Consider the following 19,108-nt stretch of genomic DNA (forward strand, 5'->3'; position numbering starts at 1 on the left):
TTCATTGGTATTGTAGATCCATGCAATATACTCTTAGGAGATCTTCTAATCCTTGATTTATTCTGTTATGTCTAGCCATTAGTCTTAGGGTGATAGGTGGAACTGATATTTAGCTTGGTTCCTAAAGTCGAAAACAAGGTTTGCTAAAACCTGGATGTTATTCTAGCATCTTTTTCGGATATAATCTTCTCCAGTACTTCGTGGAGTCTGAAAATTTCCCTGACAAACTTGTGAGCAATCTCTGACGCTCCATCTATTAATTTACTTGGTATAAAATGAGCCACCTTGGTTAATCTATCCACAACCACTAAGATGGTATTGTGTCTATTGTGTGTCATGGGTAATCCTTGAATAAAATCTATGGTAATTATCTGCCACTTCTATTTTGGAACCTCACTTGGATAAAATAGCTCAACTGGATAACTATGCTCTACCATGACCTTCTAACATTCGATGCATCCTGCGACATATTCTGCTATTTCTCTTTTCATCCCTTTCCAAAAGTACAAAGGTTTCACATCCACCAACATCTTGGTCACCCCAGGATGTTAGTAATATGGAGCAGTATGGATTTCTCATAAAATCATCCTTCAAGTTTCTGGATTCTTAGGTATATTGTAAATGTCCCTGCTACTAGTGTTGGCAGAACCTGCAAAAATAATAGTTAGGATCTTAATAATAAAAAATCTTAGTATTCTTTCCTACTCTCTAGCCTAAACCCAAACCTTAAAAACGTCTCTAGATTGGGTTTTCTAACCCTTAGTTATTCAACCGTCTTTTCTAGAGTGCACCCCTTAAGGCTCACACATGCATATGTTGACATCGTTAGAATATTCTTACCATTATATTTCCTCAAGCATATTGGTTAGATAGAGATAAAATTTCTAGCATACCAACATTATGGAGGTCATATCCTTTTAGATAGTGTTTGGCCAAATGGGTAGTTATACCCATCTCTGATATTGACATTGAGACTTTGTGATCTAGTTCATCGTGTCAGCCAAATGGGAGGTTAAGCCCATCTCTGATATTGCCACTATATAAATTATGATCAAATCTTCTCCCTATAAGAGATTTCATTGATCAAGTAACCTTTAATGAACATTAAGATTATTTATTAATCTAAAAAGAGACTATCTTGATCTTAAACCATTAACCATTAAGTCATGTGTATTATCCACTTCGAACCACCTTTATATATTGATATGTATATGTATAAATTATGCACAGGTATGATTCATTAATAAAAATAAATTCATAAACGTAATTAAACAACTATAATTCACAAACATCCTTTCTTACCTTCCTCTTTGATTGGTCCATATGGTTGTATCCTTAGTTGGTCCTTCAATGAATTATTCCTTCTAGATTATCTCAACTCTATATATACTTCCTAAAATTCTTCATTTTTCAATTATAAGAAAAGGATAAAATGTACTTTTTTGTTTCTTCTTTCCCAAGAGTCACAACCTTTCATAATACAAATCCTTTGAAAAGTCACAACACTTCATAGTTATAATCCTTTCAAAAAGTCACATCACTTCATAACTAAAATCCTTTGGAAAAGTCCCAATACTTTATAATTACAATGTTTTTGAAGAGTCACAACTATTCAAAGTTATGATCCTTTCAAGGGTTCACATCCTTTCAATATCATTGAGACCTTTTCAGAAAGTTACTTTGCTATTTTCTTCATATTACTTTCCTCTTCCATTTTCTTTTTTGAACTCCTATCTTCTCTTCATTTTCCCTCTCTAAAATAAACTCTCCTCCCTTTTATGTCTTAATTTCAAGGAGTCACGTCTATTTATTGAATATCTCTTGACTTTTCATTAGATTTAGTTTATTTATATTATTCTATGTTGTATTATTTATTTACTTATTTATTTGTGTTTATTATTAAATTCTATTTAGAAAGTTAAGTTTGAACATACTTTCTACAATATTGTCTTTTTTATTTAATTTTGTTTCTTTATTTATTCATTGTAATTTTATTATTTTCTAATTATTTAAAATTTCATACTAAATATTATTTCATTGATAATAAAGATTAAATAATAATTATTTTCTATTTTTATATTTTAGTATTAGTTTTAATATAACCTTATTATATTTATTAATTTAATAACATTGTATTAGCTTATTATTTTTAAAATTCTATCTTAAAATGAGGATATGACATATATACATCCTACTCTTGTATCTCAAGAGTCCATCCTGTGGGGTCTTGGGGATCCCCTTGAAGTGCTTGACTAACCTCGTTATAGGTGTTGTCACTAGGCAGACACTGTAGTACCTGCTCACTGAGCGCAATATTTATTGCCACTATCGTTGATATATGTCTTTGTTGGCTCAAAGCATTTGCTACCTTGTTTTCTTTGCCTTGAGTATAATTGATTTCGAAGTCATAATCTGCTAGAAACTCTAACCACCTTCTTTGACGAGCATTGAGTTTAGGCTGAGTAAATGTATACTTTAGTCTATGATGATTTGACTGAACTTTGAATGGCTTCCCTATTAGATAATGTCTCCATATTTAAACAATAGTTGCTAATTCCAGATTGTGGGGAGCGTAATTTTCTTCATAATTTTTCAATTTTCTAGATTCATAGGCAATAACTTGATCTTCCTGCATTAATACGCCTCCTAACACATCCCCAGATACATCCGTTTGAACTACGAATTGACCTTTTGGATCAGGTACTCTAAGTATTGGAGTGGTAGTTAACTTTTCCTTCAGATATTCGAAGGCTGCTTGGCATTTTTCAATCCAAATAAACTTCTTCCCCTTCCTTTGGAGTGAGGTGAAGGGATATGCAATTCTGGAAAAATCTTTGACAAACTTTCTATAGAATCCAGCTAAGCCCATAAAGCTTCTGACCTCAGACACATTCTTAGGCATCGACCAATCTCTGATTGCCTTGATCATAGTGGGATCTATGGCTATTCCTTGGGATGATATATATTCCCTAGGTACTGAATTTCCTTTTGATAAATATAACACTTGGATAGTTTCCATATAGTTTATGTTCTCGTAGCCTCTATAAAACTATCTCTAGATGCTTTTGACATTCTTCCTCATTTTGGGAATAGATGAGAATATCATCAATAAATACTAACACAAATTTATCCAAACAATCCTGGAAGATGTTTGCAAGGTTCATGAAGGCTATCAGGGTGTTGGTTTGCTCGAAGTGTAGTACTGTGAACTCATAGTAACTGTACCGGGTTCTAAAGGCAGTTTTGTGAATATCCTCTTCCTTGATTGGAAGCTGGTGATAACTAGACCTTAAATTGATTTTAGAAAATATTGTTGCTCACCCCATTGGATCGAATAGATTATCAATTAATGGCAATCTTGTTAAGCATCGTATAATCTATGCACAACCTCATAGTTCCAGCCTCTTTTCTGACGAACAATACTAGAGCTCCCCAAGGGAAAGCACTGGGTCGAATAAGTTTCTTATCTAGTAAGTCTTGCCGCTGCACTTGTAGTTCCATTAATTCTGTAGTGGTCATTTGGTAGGGCGCTCTTGATATGGGTTCTGCCCCAGGTACCAAATCTATAGTGAAATCAAATACTCTAGATGGAGGTAAATCAGGGAGTTCTTCTGAAAACTCATCCTGAAATTTCTTAAATATGGATACTTGTCCTCAAAGGATTCTTTCAATTTTTCTCCAGTTTCCCCGTTTTTGAAGATGTAGTCATCTTGATAAGTAATTTCTAAGGGTTCCTTCAAGTCTTCTATCTTTACAACGAAGATTTCACACCCCTTTCTTCTACATCTCTTAAGCTGCGTGGCTGAGATTTGGAGAGGTTTAACCTCATGCATAATTCCTTGAATGTTCATGAGGTTTCCCCAATCATCTAGACACTTTACTGTCTTAGCAAGATAATCTACTTTTTCCTTATGCTCACTGAGCCAATTTATCCCCGTAGTGATGTCATAGGACCCTAGAGGTGCTATGCACAGATTTACCCCTGTAGAGAACTTGGGAAAGTCAACTCGGGCTTCAACTAGACACTACTCTACCTTAGCCCTTGTCTGGTTTGCATACTCAATGGTCCATGATTTTGCCAGAAATCCATTTCTCTTAGGAAATCTACTCAACAATTTTGGGGAGAAAACATTCAATTGCTCATGTATCAATTATTATAGAAATAGGGTTTTCATAGATCTTACTCAGAGTTTCTATTGGACTCAACTGTTGTTTGGCTTGCGGGTTGTCCAGTGTTGCATGTATCCTTTGTTGATAGATGACTTGCTGTGGGGGTCGTGGCAGTTGGTTGGTATTTGGCTTGTTAGGGCACTTGTTGGCATAGTGATCCCCACCACATGTAAATCATCCTGACGATAGTCCTTTCTATTCATTCCCTTTACTGCCCCCATTAAAACTGGAGTTACCCTTGAACTCCTTGCCACTATTTCCTTTGAATGCTGGTTTGTTGGTCTTCAAGTTCTTAAAATTCTTTAAATGAGTTTAATACGGTTGCTAGTCAATTATCTTCTATAAGTGTTAATTTTGATGAATAAATTAGGGCTCTCTTGATTGTGTTCTTTGCCTAAATGTTGGAATGACTTGGTAATGGCTGCGAGTAATTTTGTTTCTGGATCTAATACCCTAAAATTTGATGATGTGATTGGTGTTATTTTGAGTGAGGAAATTTGTCGGAAAAGCTTAGGTGGATTTTCATCAGGAGGTGTTTTAAACGCACAAAGTTGAGGCAAAACGAGTGAAAGAGGAGACAATTCTTCAAATCGTGGGAAATCAAGAGAAAAGTCAAAGGGAAAGAGGTCTCAATCCAGAGGACAAAGAGATTGCTCTTACTGTAAAAAATCGGGACATAAGAAGAAAGATTGCTGGACTCGAAAGAATAAAAGGAGACAAACAAGAAGGGAACAAGGAGGCAAATGTGGTAAGTAATAAATCCGAAGAGGATAATTTGCTTATTTCTTTAGAAAGTGTTGATGATTCATGGGTTTTAGATTTAGGGGCTTCATTTCATGCTACTCCCCATAGAGGTTATTTTTTTGATTATGTCCAAGGGGATTTTGGGTTAGTTTATTTGGGGGATAATGAACCCTGTTAGATTGTTTGAAAAGGGCAACATTAAGATTAAGTTGTCGAATGAGAATCATTGGCTACTGCAAGAGGCAAGACATGTTCCAAGGTTGAGTAGGAATTTAATTTCAGAAGGGCAACTAGGTGATGAGGGTTGCACAATTACTTTTAATGATAAAAATTGGAAGGTTTGAAAAGGTTTTCTTGTAGTAGCAAAAGGTGTGAAAGTAGGCACCTTATATCTTTGTATAGGTCATACTGTTCCTTTTACTTTAATTATTTCAGAGAAAAATTAATGTTCAGAAACAATTGTTGTAGTTGAGTAGGGAGAACAAGCAATTGCCATAGATTCTGATACAGCACTATGGAACAATAGGTTTGGGCACATGAGTGAGAAATGTATAAAATTACTTCATTCAAAGAAAGTTTTACCAGGTTTGAAATGTGTCAATATGGATTTCTGTGGAAGTTGTGTGTATGACAAACAAAAGAGATTGAGTTTTGTGAAGACTGGAAAGGAAAAGAAAAGTGAGAAATTAGAGCTTGTGCATACATATGTATTGGGACCAGCTTAGGTATCTTCCCTTGGTGGCTCTCATTATTATGTTACATTTATTGATGATGCAACTAGAAAAGTATGAGTTTATTTCCTTAGACATAAATCTGATGTATTTGTAACTTTTAAGAAATGTAAATGCTTGGTTGAGAATGAGACTGGTAAAAAGTTAAAATGTCTCAGATCTGATAATGTTAGTGAATATTGTAGCAATGAATTTGAAGATTATTGTTCCGCTAATGGTATTTGTAGGCAGAAAACTGTTCCAGGATTCCATAGGACAATGGAGTGGCTGAACACATGAACAGGACAATAATGGAGCGTGCAAGAAGCATGAGGTTGCATCTTGCGCTGCCGTTACACATGTGGCTTGAGACTGTCAATATTGCTGTATATTTGATCAATAGAGGTCCTTCTACTCGTTTGGGCTGTGGCATTTCAGAGGAAGCATGGACTAGTAAGGTGAGTTGTTCTTTTCTCACTCTTTGGTTGTGAAGCATTTACACATATAGATTCTGAAAATAGAACCAAGCTGGAAGACAAGTCAAAGAAATGTGTATTTGTTGGATATGGCATTGATGAATTTGGTTATAGGCTTTGGAATTTTCAAAATTGTAAAATTGTAAGAAGTAGGGATGTCATATTAATGAGAAAGTGTTGTACAAAGATCTGCTGCAGCAACATGAGAAGAAAGAAAATGATTGCGTAGTGCTAGATGATACTTCAAAAGATGATGTTTTGGCAGTTCCTCATGCTTTGCAACAACAAATACCACGCATCCTAGTGAATGCTAGATGGTCAACAAGACTAAGTAGACCTTTAGAAAATTTTTTCCCCTCTTTGTATTCTATTTTATTAACAGATGTTGGTGAATTTGAATGTTATGATGAAGTTGTGCAGGTGGATACAAAGATTTAGTGGGAACCTACAATACTAGAAGAAATGGACTCCTTGCCAAAAAATCAGACTTGGAATTTATGCAAGTTACCCGCAAGTAAAAGGGCTTTACAAAATAAATGGGTTTATGGGTTGAAAGAAGAGGATGGAGGTAAAAAGAGATTTAAAGATAAGTTAGTTGTAAAAGGACTTGCATAAAAAAGGGCATTGATTTTGATGAAATATTTTCTCCTATTGTTAAAATGACTTCTATTCGTACTGTTTTAAGTATTGTGGTTACTGAAGATTTGCATTTCGAGTAGCTTGATGTTGAAACAATTTTTCTTCATGGTGATTTGGATGAAGAAATATATATGGTACAACCACAGGGATTTGAGGTCACAGGTAAGGAGAATGTGGTGTACAGATTTATGAATGAGCATGGTTATACTCAGTGTCATTCTAACCATTGTGTTTATTTTAAGAGGTTAGATGATGACAACTACATTATTTTATGTTTAGATGTTGATGATATGCTTGTAGCTGGGTCTAACATGTATCACATTAAGGGGTTAAAACAATAGTTAGCACATTTATTTGCTTTGAAGGATTTGGGGGCAACAAAACAAATCTTTGGTATGAAAGTTTGTAGAGATAGGAAGCACAAAAAATTGACATTATCTCAGGTTGATTATATTGAGGTGTTACAATGTTTCTTTATGAAGAATGCTAAAGTTATCAATACACCTTTACTTGGTCATTTAAAATTGACTAAGGAGATGTGTCCAAAGACACCAGAAGAGAAGGCTAAGATGTCCTAGGTACCTTAGGCTTTAGTAGTAGGAAGTTTAATGCAGTGTTACGGGACTCGCCGAGTCATGCCAGGACTCTGCGAGTCCGAGGCAGAGTCCATGTTTTCGAGGCAATCTGCCTCTGGACTCGGACTCGGCCGAGTCCTAGCAGAGTCCACGTGGACTCGCCGAGTCCAAGGCGAGTCCAGAGCCCAGGACTCTGATTTTTTTTTTTTAAATTTTTTAAATTTTTTTTTTTTTAAAAGATAGAGATTTCCGGAAGATGTTTTCTACAATGTATATGAATTCTGAAAATGATGTGGCATGTCAAGAATCTATTAAGGATTGAATCTTAAATCTTAAATCTTCAACTTTATATTATGTTATTCAATTTTTTCCTTCAAAAGTTTGTTATTATACTTGTATGATTTTTCGAGTCCTTGCTGAGTCCTGGCCGAGTCCGAGTCCGAGTCGGATTTTGGCTTTCCGAGTCAGAGGCGAGTCCGAGTCCCGTAACACTGGTTTAATGTATGCTATGGCATGTACTAGGTTAGATATTGCACATGCAGTGGGAGTTGCTATCATATATATGAGTCATCTAAGGATTGAACATTGCAATGTAGTCAAATGGGTTCTCAGATATTTGAGAGGAACATCTAGTAAGTGTTTACATTTTGGGGGCTCTACTACTGATTACAGGGCTATGTTGAGTCTGAGTTGCTATCATATATATGAGTCATCTAAGGATTGAACATTGGAATGCAGTCAAATCGGTTCTCAGATATTTGAGAGGAACATCTAGTAAGTGTTTACATTTTGGGGGCTCTACTACTGATTACAGGGCTATGTTGAGTCAGATTTGGCAGGAGATATTGATACTATGCGGAGTACTACAGGTTATGTATATTGTTGGTGGACAACAGTCAGTTGGATTTCTCGGTTGCAGAAGGTAAATGCTTTATCCACTACAGAGACAGAGTATGTTGCTGCTATAGAAGCAACCAAGGAGATGATATGGCTTTAGTTCTTCATGGAAGAATTGGGACACCCACAAAGGGATAATTATTTGTTTATAGATAGTCAGAGTGCCATTCATCTTGCAAAGAATTCTGCTCTACATTCAAAGAAAAAGCACATATAGTTGTGGTACCATTTCATTTGGTCAGTTTTGGATGATGACTAGTTAAAGCTAGAGAAGATACATATAGATGACAATCTAGTAGATATGTTTACGAAGGCAGTGACAAGGGAGACACTGAACTCCTCTTCAACTTTGCTTGGTCGTCTAGACTGAAGAAAATAAAAGAACAACAGAGTCTAAGGTGGTTTGGTATTCCAGTGGGAGCTACAGGTTTAGTGGTGCTATGATCAGTCTACAAGTGGGAGGTTATTGTTGTGGAGTCTGATCAATCTCCAAGTGGGAGATTGTTGTGATGTGGAGCCTAATCAGACACAAAGGTTAATTTTTCCAACCTTTTTTGGTGCGGATTCCCCCCAAATTATTACTACTAGGGTTTTGGGGCAGTGCCCCTTGTAGGCTTTGCCTCAGGTGCACTCCCTGTGGTAGTACAATGTGGGGTTGAAGGGCAACGCCCCCGCGGGGGTTTTTGGGGGTAGCGCCACTGAAGCCAAAAGTGAATTTACTATTGTTAAAGGTGTCGGCTGTTATTTTTCTATTGGATGACTTATTCTAGCCCTAATTTCTGTAAGTGACAAAATGCTCGTATAAAATGGCTTAGGGTTAGGGATTTCACAATGTATGATGAGGTTGTAGCTTCTTGTTGCAGTATTGAGCTATAAGGGATTGCGACTTGTAATCATTGGATAATAATAATATTGGACTTGTTGTTGGTGGATGTAGCCTAGGGATTGGGTGAACCACGTCAAATTTTGTGTTTTGTGTTCTCCTCTGTGCGATTTATTATTTTTTGATATTGGTTATATTTTTGCATGTAATTGTTGTTTTTGTCCGTGGTTAATCTTTACAATTATCATTGATGAATTTGAGTTAATATTTAATGTAGTTGTGACTATAAAGTTACTTTAGAGATTCCAATTACACAATCAATTGACTAATCAAATGATGAGGGGTCTTTTTGCCTTTGGAAACCAAGAAATTATTTTTCCTAGGTATTTGCATCATTTAAAAGTCTGAGGAAGTTAATGCTAGCTTTGGGTTCTAGTAAAATTTAAGGTAGACAATCACATTTCACTAAGAAAATGAAAAAAACTAAGGCTATATTTGGTTTCTAGTATCAAATATGTAGTTTTAAGGTAGATAATCACATTACACTAAGTTTATCTTATTAAAGTAATATTATAAGATTTAGTAATAATGGGTTATGTAACTTTCTTTTAAATCAATCAGTTGGTGTTTAGTAACTTTTGTATAGTCAATTTAGTAACTTTCTATTCTGTCTTTAGTTCTCAATTGTTTCCATTATATAAAGATCTTCTAAATTGTTTATTCAAGGAGTATTTCTCTTCTTTGTTTATTTATTATCATTTCTTGATGTTAGAAAAGAGGTTGGTTTTTGGCAAATATTCCAATAAATTTTGTAGTTTTATTTCAAGGAAATTTAAGTAGTTCTTTTCCCTTGTTTTTAGAACAAAAATTGCAAGGTTTTTTTGGCAATTGTTTTGTTTAAATAAATCATAGTTACACTTGGAAATTCCTTAACAAAAGTTTTTTCGAACAATTTTTAACAAAAATAGTTGGTTTTTTTGAAACATGTTAAGGAGATTTAGGTTTTGTTTGAGGGTTTTCTGTTCAACGTGAAAGTTTTTAGAATTTTGGTTGCTTTCTATTCATGTCTGCTATGCATCAGGACTCTTTGCATGGGATTCTTTGCGACTGCGTCTGTTTTTCGGCAATTTTATCAAGAACAACAATTGTGGCCTCTACAAATTTATTTTTAGATCTACCATTGTATTTGGCAAATTTTCATTAAAAACTTGTGTCTTGTTTTTCGTGCAAAAGTTCCTTTCTGTTCATGTGATGGGTTTTAGTAGTGCAATATTGCATGACAATGGTCTTCATGACTAGTGGAGGGGTTTGTATTATTTTTCCAAAAATCTTGATTTTTATGATGTAAAAAAGTTTTGCTCGATTGAACACGGTTTTCTTTGATTTGGCTAGATTCGGTTTTGACAATCTTTTGAAAATCATGAGTTTTAACCCTTTTATGCTCAAAACAAAGATTTTTGATGACTTTTTGGAAGAAATTGCTTTTCCATCTCCAACAAAATGTTGTCAGAGTTTTAATAAAATCATGGTTTCTTCTATAGTGTTTGGGTTGCAATCAGGGTTTCTTGTGCAAATGGTGTTCTTTCAAATATATTTGAGTTTCTGATAATTATTCACAAAATTGTGCACGATCTCAGCATTTCCTTGAGGGTTTGATGATTTTCCACAAAATCATGGTGCTATGTGGCAATAGTTTATTTTGACAATTTTTGGGAAAATCATGGTTTTAGAGTTTTTTGCTAAACTTTATCAACAAGAATGGAAGTTTTTTTTGAAGTTGATCTCAGTTTTTGTGTCTTTGGATAATGGCAAGGATGACTTGATTACCTAACATTAGTTTGGAAAGCACAACATGTTCTTGTTCTTGGTCACAAATGGGAAGTTCTGAAGAAAGTGGTTGGCTGATTAGAAGTATAACTGTGGAGGGTCTGAGGAGCAAGCTCATATTGCACGTTTCAAAGAGGAGTCACCCTTCTATGCATTTATGGTCAAATGACTGCAAATTATGTCAACTTTTCTGTAGGGAAGTTTGTTGAATGACCATTAAGGGAGGGTAATTCAGTAATATTTACATATTTAGTATAATGGTCATGTAACTGATTTTCTTTTAAATCAGTTAGTTTACAGTAACTTTCTGTTCTTTAATTTGTCTAGTCAGTAACTTTTTATTCTGTGTTTAGTTCTCAATTGTTTCCATTTCGGAAATATATTGTAATTTTTTATTTAAGGAGTATTCCTGTTGCTTATTTAATATCGAGTATTAATCTATTATCATTTCATATCTTTGATTTCTAGCAAGTTTGTAAGTTTAAGGTCGTCAATCACATATTTCATGAGCAATTTTAAGGACCTAAGGAAAACAGCTTAAAATTAAATGACGACTTAAAACATTAAAAATAAAATTGAAGATGGAGGTCTCGCCTCCTTTGTTTAGATTTATGTAACCTCTACTAAATCTAGGATAATTTTGTTGTTGTAACAAGTCTTATCTCTTCAATACACTTCTGTTATTTTTTGAAGCTCTTTCAAATTTATGAATGTGGTAACATTTTAAGATTAGTATTTTTATGGTTAGTAGTTTGGCAGAATAATTTCTACTAAAGACATAATTAAGTGCCACTTTTGTATGATCACTCTATAATTTGTCTGTGATCACTGCTAGGATCACAATGATGATGGGAAGCTTTCAGTAGAAGAATTCTCTGATTTGATCAAAGCTTTTGGAAATAAAATGGCAAGTCACAAGGTCAGTATATTAGAGATTGGAACACTGATCTACCTAACTGGCAGTGTCTCTACTGCCAACTTCCATCAAGTTACTGGTCTTTTATTTTATTATAATTTCTAAAGCCTTAATAATTGAAATACATTATATTTCTTCTTACAAAAGCTAGAAGAAATTTTTAAGCAAGCAGATGTTGATGGTAATGGTGAAGTTGATTCAGAGGAGCTTGTTAAACTTCTAACCAATTATGGAGGCAAGTAAGGAATCTTTTTTGGCTATTTCATATTTTACATCTTATAAGAATTTATGCTTACCATACACCTTAGGCATTATCATGCTTAAATCTTGCCCTCTCAAGTAATTGCTATCTGATGTTATGTAAAATCCGGGTCAAGATTTCTCTCGGTAATGTAGAGTTCGTGTAGCAGAGATATGCGTTTCAGTTGTAAATGAACTTCAATTCAACAGTGTTATTGTGTGCACTGTCAATATTGAACAAAAATCATATTGCAACATCAAGATACAACATATAATAGTATTGAATTTTTTGCATTGCATACATCATATTTCTGATGGGAAATAAATCACAATGCTTGGAATTCTGACCATCATTATGGAAGTAAGTAATAACAACACTTTGAGTAAACATATATTCACCCAGTTTGACTCAAATGACTTCATGCATTGACTGTTGTGGACTGAACTAAACTGCAGAAATAAATCTGAAACACAATTCCTTTAACTCCAATGATAGAAAATGATCTTCACATAGATTGATTGATGACTTTGAAGGCAGATAACAAATGATTTCATACACAAATCTGACCTGTGAGAATTTGCAGGGGCTATATTACAATAACAAAGAAGTCCACACTGGAGGCAGTATTTCCTCTTCATGTCTTCCCAGAAATGGACGACCCAAACAGAATCCATAGGCTGAAAATTGAGCACATTTTTCCACCTCCAACAAATGACTTTCCATTCATCCATTAAGTCATTTGCCCAGCTTGGATGAAGTCCACACCCAACCAAGGGAGAAAATAGCATAGGAAAAGAGAGCAAAATTAATTCTGGAAAATGCAATAAGGCATCCCAGAACCTGCAGCTTTTTCATGCCTTAGAAAATGATAAATTGGCCAGCTATATTTTAAGAATGGTGCGTAGAAATAAAGCCAGCAATGAACTCCAAAGTTCCAAACCTTAGGAAACTCCACACTGAGCAATGAGAATCGACCCTGAAAATAAGGGAAGTTCCACACCTCTATCAATATCACCCAGCTCAAGAGTCAATCGCTCAATAACTTGATATCTATTCAATGCTGGCGTCTTTGTCTTCTGGCAATCTATGAACTTCTGAAACCAGAGTTTTGTAATGGGAGAAGACTACAATTTTTTTGTAATATTCAATTGTTGAATCAAACGAGATTGATTAAATTTGTAATTTTGAGCCATTCTCAATTACGACAACAGAAGTATTCATATGATGACTAATGTTCTAAGTTTCTGATTTAACATTTCTCTATCTTCTATGTCAGCCACCTGAAAAGGGTTTGTGTGATGATTGTTGGTAACTTGATGAGAGATGTTCATTATTTCAGCCTCTATGTGTATGTTGATATGAAAATTGGGAACCCAAGAATAGACATGATTGTTGTAATTGCTTCAGAGTAGCAAAATTGCAGTAGATGATTGTATCATAATGGAACAGTGGAGTCATGATGAAGTTCAATTCCTCAAATTAATTTGGTATCCTAGAATCCTGTTGTGTTTACACAAGAACCAATTTAAGTACATGTCTGTATTGCTTGAGAACAAGCAATCTTTGATGAGGGAGGACTATAATGTCATGAATTTATGTCATACCATTTCATGAATGCTGGTTCATTTTCAAGGTTTAGCATAATTATTAGGTGGGCTAGAAGAATTCTAATGTTATTGGAGAGCTTAGTTTCAACTTTCCTTAGCATTCGATGATGTATTGGAGTTCAAGTGGCTTTAAGATTTCATAAGACTCTTTGTAGTGTTTTATGCCTTATAAGATCTCCACAATTCTTGTTAGTGCCTGTGTTGTCATTCATCATCATTTCTCAGCATTTATTTCCTTTTTGGCATGATTTAATTTTAGTTTCAATGCATTGTACCTAAGTATTACATTATTATAATATTTATTTTAGTGTTTCAATTTAAAAAAGTTATGTCCCCTCAAGTGGATGCCTACATGATGTTCCCTTCCTAATTTTCCCTTGCACTAGAATCATAACAAATTAGGGTTAAGGTCACATTGTACCATGTAAGATATCCCTTCAAATAGTGTGATCTTGGATCTTAGTCTTGCAATCGTAACATAAGAAAGATATACATACACGCACACATATATCCATTATTAGGGTTAGTCCATAACACATGATATTCATATAATATATATAGCAAGATTCAAAGTTCAAACTCATTAGAGAAGCACATTAGCTTTGATCAAAGTCATCCCACACTAAGCCCAAGAGAGGAGCTTTTGTCCTATTGGCCCCAATGGTAGACAACATGGACATCCACTTAGGGTATCGGCCTAGTGGGGTGCAAGTACCTTCTTAACCTATTCATGCTTCATCTCCTAGAATTAATAGCTAGAATTAGAGAGTAGATTGTAATGGAGATTCCTTGATTTTCCTATCTAAGCCCAAGAGTGGAGCTTTGGCCATCTTTGCCTCAGTGGTAGGTAACATGGACAATCACTTGGTATATAATACCTAGATGGTAATCATCATGATTCCTCTTTCATTGCACCTCCTTCCTTCTATAATGATGAGTTTACAAACATATTATTGATATATGCATTCCATATCAAATCATAAATATATATAAAAGATAATTGATTGACAAATAATATGCTTAGGTAATGATAATTAGGGTGTTTTTAGTGGTGAATATTCGTAATTTTGCGAATTTTAGAATTTTTTTGCTAGTAATTTGGTTAATAATTTAAGATTTAATGCAACCTAAATCACCACATTTTTATTAGATTTAGTTCTAAAATATTTAAAATTGCTCAATAATTTATTTTATTAAAAAAATTAAACTCAAAGATTCCCCATAATATTCGATACATGATTAGATTTTATTCACCTAAATGTTATATAATATTGAAGAAATTAAAATTAATTCACCAATAATTATAATAATTATTAGTTACTTTAGGGATATATTTCCAATATTTAGTTTATGCTATTGATTTAAAATATAATGTAATTATTCTCATAATTTCCATGAGATAAAACATGTTCAATTTTGATTTGTAATATTCCATGACGATTAGTGAACTTCCTATTATTATTGAGATTCGCGAATAATTTTTCTACTCAAAAATTATGATTCCAAAATAATCGCGAATCTAAATCATATTTAAAATAAAAAACCTGAGAGATTTGCTGATAAAAATAATTTGGTTTTTCAAAACAATGAAAGATTTGCCAATAATTTATTACTTTTTCTGGAGGGGGGTTTCTTAAAGTTTGCCCTGATGATAATGCCAGAAGAGTAATTATCATATTACTAGATGCTGGAATAATAGTTTTAAAATACAGGGGTCTGTTCTGCCTGATTTGGTGTTCTTGTGATGACGTTTTGTTCTAATGATTGTTGTTGTAAGCTGAATGATGAAGGGCGTTGGTGGTCTTCTGTCTCTTGATGCTGCAGTATATACTTTAGTTTTCTGTACAAATGATTCTTATCTGCATCTTCCTTCTGTTTGATGCCTGTTTACAATCGGTGGTCTGCCTCTACATATCTCTTAAGAGGAATGGAAAACAACATGTCTTTTGCTGTGATAACCAATGAGGTGACTCTTCCCATTGATTGTTGCCTTTCATAGCTTGTGGCCCTTTGTAATTGGCGGTTTAATATTTGTTTACAATAATTACTCTTTAATAATACTCGTTCTTTCTTCCTTGATAACTATCTCTAGTGTTTGATTAATATTGCTTCAAGGATTCTAAGCAGCCTGCAATCCAATGCAAATTTTATTTTATATTATCTTTGTGTCATTGAATGGGGGGCATGACATTCTAGGAGAGGTAAGAGGGATCTTTGCACATGAAATATTTTAATATTTAAAATGGTCCTTTTGAGTGTGAAATTGCTTTTTTAAAAATACAACCAAACAGTAAAAACATTTTTTTTGAAAAAAATAGCAAACAAAAAAAAAACGAAAATTAATTTTTTACAAAGTAGCGAAAAAGGGAAAAAGTAACAGAAAACTAAAAATTCTTTTTCCTAAAATAGCTTTCAGAAAGTTATGAATGGAGTATGAGGGCTTTGATTTGGATGATTTGAGTTTGCAGACTACACACAAAACACAGTGGTACTGGATTGAATATAGAAGCTCTTGCGAGGTTGATTGAGGATGAAAATCCTCATGAATATGCACTGTTTTTGGTGATGAAATATCCATCGTATCTGGTTTAACGATTTAACACAAGAATCATATTGATTTTCCTTTAACGATTTAACACAAGAATTATATCGATTTTCATTAATATTCAACCAAGTCTCTTAATGTGGGGAGGGGTGGACTGGTTATAGTGAAAGGGGGTATGAGAGACCTAAGTTTGGGGATGATAGTGAGGGGCATTGGAGAAAATACATATAGCACTTGAAAAATTAATTATGAAGAGATGTATAATTATACAAGGAATAAGTAAACACATTGTTATGATTGTTCAATGAATTGCTAACATTAAGTTTTGATTAAGTTCAATTCAAAAAGGGCTTGTACCCAACAAAAAACATCGAGTCATATGACAGTTCCAACTGAATTCACAACCTATGAATTCAACTATCAAAAGTAAACCCACAAGAAAACCAACAACTGAACTATCCAGTGTCCATGTCCAACAAATAGAAAATGAAATTGAAGGAAGTTGGGCTTCCTTCCACTCCTCATTTAACTCTAAGAAGACTTTTTGGGTTGATGCATTGTAGTATCACATAGATCAACTTATCTCCGATATATAGGCAATAAGTGATCTTATCATGATTAATCAGGCTAGATGACAATCTACTCCAAGTTATTGCCAACCTATAATCTGCAACATATCGCAGGTATATTGCCAAAATATCGGTGATAATTGATCAACTTATTGCAGTTTGAAATAGCTTATCGCCTGTGCCAGTATATTGGCCTGTGATGGCCCAACAAGCACATATTTGTGTTTTTTATTTATTGCTAGAGCCTTTTCTGAGAGAGTAGAAAGCTTTTGGATTTCTGTGGTGACTGAGCATGCTTCAATTTGTACAGCTGCACCGAGAGGTACTTGATGAGAAAATTCTATCATGAATGCTTCAAAACCAGTTATTGAAGTATCAAGTTGGGAAACTTGACCTTCTGTGAATCTTGGGAAATCTTCAAACATATTCCCCAAATTCTCACACTGCTCAGCTGTGAGAATAGGAGGAGCCACTGAAGAGATGAGAAGCGCCAATGTGTTCACTTTTGAGGCAGGGATGCTAGGTATGAAAATAGTGGAGAATGAATCCACATCATCATCTATGAGACCTAGAAAAGGTGTTGCTGAATGGATGAAACTTGCTGATTTATTGGTCACAGAGGTGATACAATCATAATCTCTCCTTCGTCCTCCTCATTAGGTTCTTCTCCAAATTCCTCCTCATCAAGTTGTTGAGCTTGTGCAGGTGCTTGTGAGGGTTTTGAAGAAGATTTAGACCCCTTTCCACCTTCAATCTAAACTTGAGGGATTTAGCTGAAATGGAAGAAGATGCACCATCTTTGCTTGAAATTTCTAGTTTTGGATTTCCTTCCAGGTGGTCTAAAACTACCACAGTCTACCCCGAGCTTAGGATTCACCCTTTTTAGGCCTTCGATTTTTAACCATTTATTGGTATTTACAAAGATAGACTGAAATCTATCAAAAATGGATACGCCTTCTTTCTACTAGCATTATAGAGGAAAAGGACACTGCTTATCAAAACCAACACGATGGTATTCTGAATCAAGAATATTTCCATCATCTTCAATTTGGAGATTGGATTGGATCTCAAGCACGTTAAAATCTATGATTTGTTGCAAAGTGAGTTTGTAGTAGTCCATCCTCATGATGCCTAGCTTAGTTTATAGATCAATCCATATGTCCTCTATGCGATGGACATGGGTGAATGTTCTTTTGATCATTGAGTGTATTCCTCCACAATCAAAATCATACCTAGCCTTGAACCTTTTTAATGTAATGAGCTGAAGTTCTGGCTCCATATTCTTTGCTTTGTAGACTGAATTGATCATATATTGACCAATTACCAAGGGTTTGGTTGTGGTGATACCAAATCCAGGCCTATGTTGAGTATTTTGATATGACTACACTTCCATGAGCTGTTTGGCTAATTCCATTAGTATGATCTTATTTGTAGGATATCTTGGTAGAGTATATGGTTCTCCTTTGAAGTAGCCAACTCTCAAATAAGTGAAAGTTGAAAATTACAAAAAGATAGCTCCAAATTGATTAACCCTATTTCAAGCTTCATTTGACACTCACTTGATTACCAACTGTTTAGCAAACAAACATCGGAAATATCCAAAAAATGCATCTTGGACTCTCCTATATTGATATTTCCTACGCAACGAGGTGATTTGATCATAGTAGTCCCAGATAGGAACTTGTAACCGATCTCTTTTGGTGGAAAGACCCAAGAAAGATCCCATGGATGTAGCTGTTTAGATAGGTAGGAGTTCATGTAGAATGGCGTTTAGGTTCCCACAATTGCTCACAAAAAGTAGTACTAATAAGTTTCCTCAGAAGAGAGGTTCTTCATTATCAAAGATCTAGAGAATGAATTTATACATCCATGGCTCGAAGACATTGGAATGTTTGAGACCACATATCCCGCTAAGAAGAGTGATCAAGTCTTTGCATTCTGGATTGAAGTTTGACCTACGAATAGTTTTAGGCCATCATGAAAAATTGTTTCTTCTGACCTTTAACCAATATGTATTTATATATTTCTGATAATCCGCCCTCTTTTCATTCCATAACTCCAAAGACATCTTTTCACAAGTCAACACACTTTGCATTTTGAGGAACTTTAAAGATCTATTCAATAACCTCTGGGTCAAGGCTAATGATGTCCTTTCCATCTGCATTTTTGATTGTCGTGGTCTTTGGATTGAAATTTCGTGCACATCCCAAGACAAATTTTGGTTCCAAGGCAGCCATAGGGAAAGTAGGCACCAAATGAATATTACTTTTCTTGATGCATTTCATTTCACGACTTGAAGGAGATTCAACCCTTTGTATGAAATCAACCATGTCAACATGCACAATCTCTGTGTCAGAAACATTATCAAG

General features: G+C 34.6%; 1 protein-coding gene across 2 annotated transcripts in view; it reads left to right on the forward strand.

Annotated features, from left to right (window-relative positions):
- LOC149579614 (phosphatidylserine decarboxylase proenzyme 3-like) overlaps positions 1–19,108 on the forward strand; it is a 327,375-nt gene that overhangs the window by 80,023 nt on the left and 228,244 nt on the right. For both annotated transcript variants that reach the window (XM_089786112.1, XM_089786119.1), the window contains 2 exons: positions 11,697–11,780; positions 11,925–12,016. In XM_089786112.1, the coding sequence (XP_089642238.1) occupies positions 11,697–11,780; positions 11,925–12,016 (176 nt within the window). The remainder of the gene's footprint in view (positions 1–11,696; positions 11,781–11,924; positions 12,017–19,108) is intronic.

Source organism: Cupressus sempervirens, chromosome 1 (assembly GCF_028749045.1).
Source record: "Cupressus sempervirens isolate cs-2001-9-10 chromosome 1, ASM2874904v1, whole genome shotgun sequence".
NCBI classification, from domain to species: domain Eukaryota; kingdom Viridiplantae; phylum Streptophyta; class Pinopsida; order Cupressales; family Cupressaceae; genus Cupressus; species Cupressus sempervirens.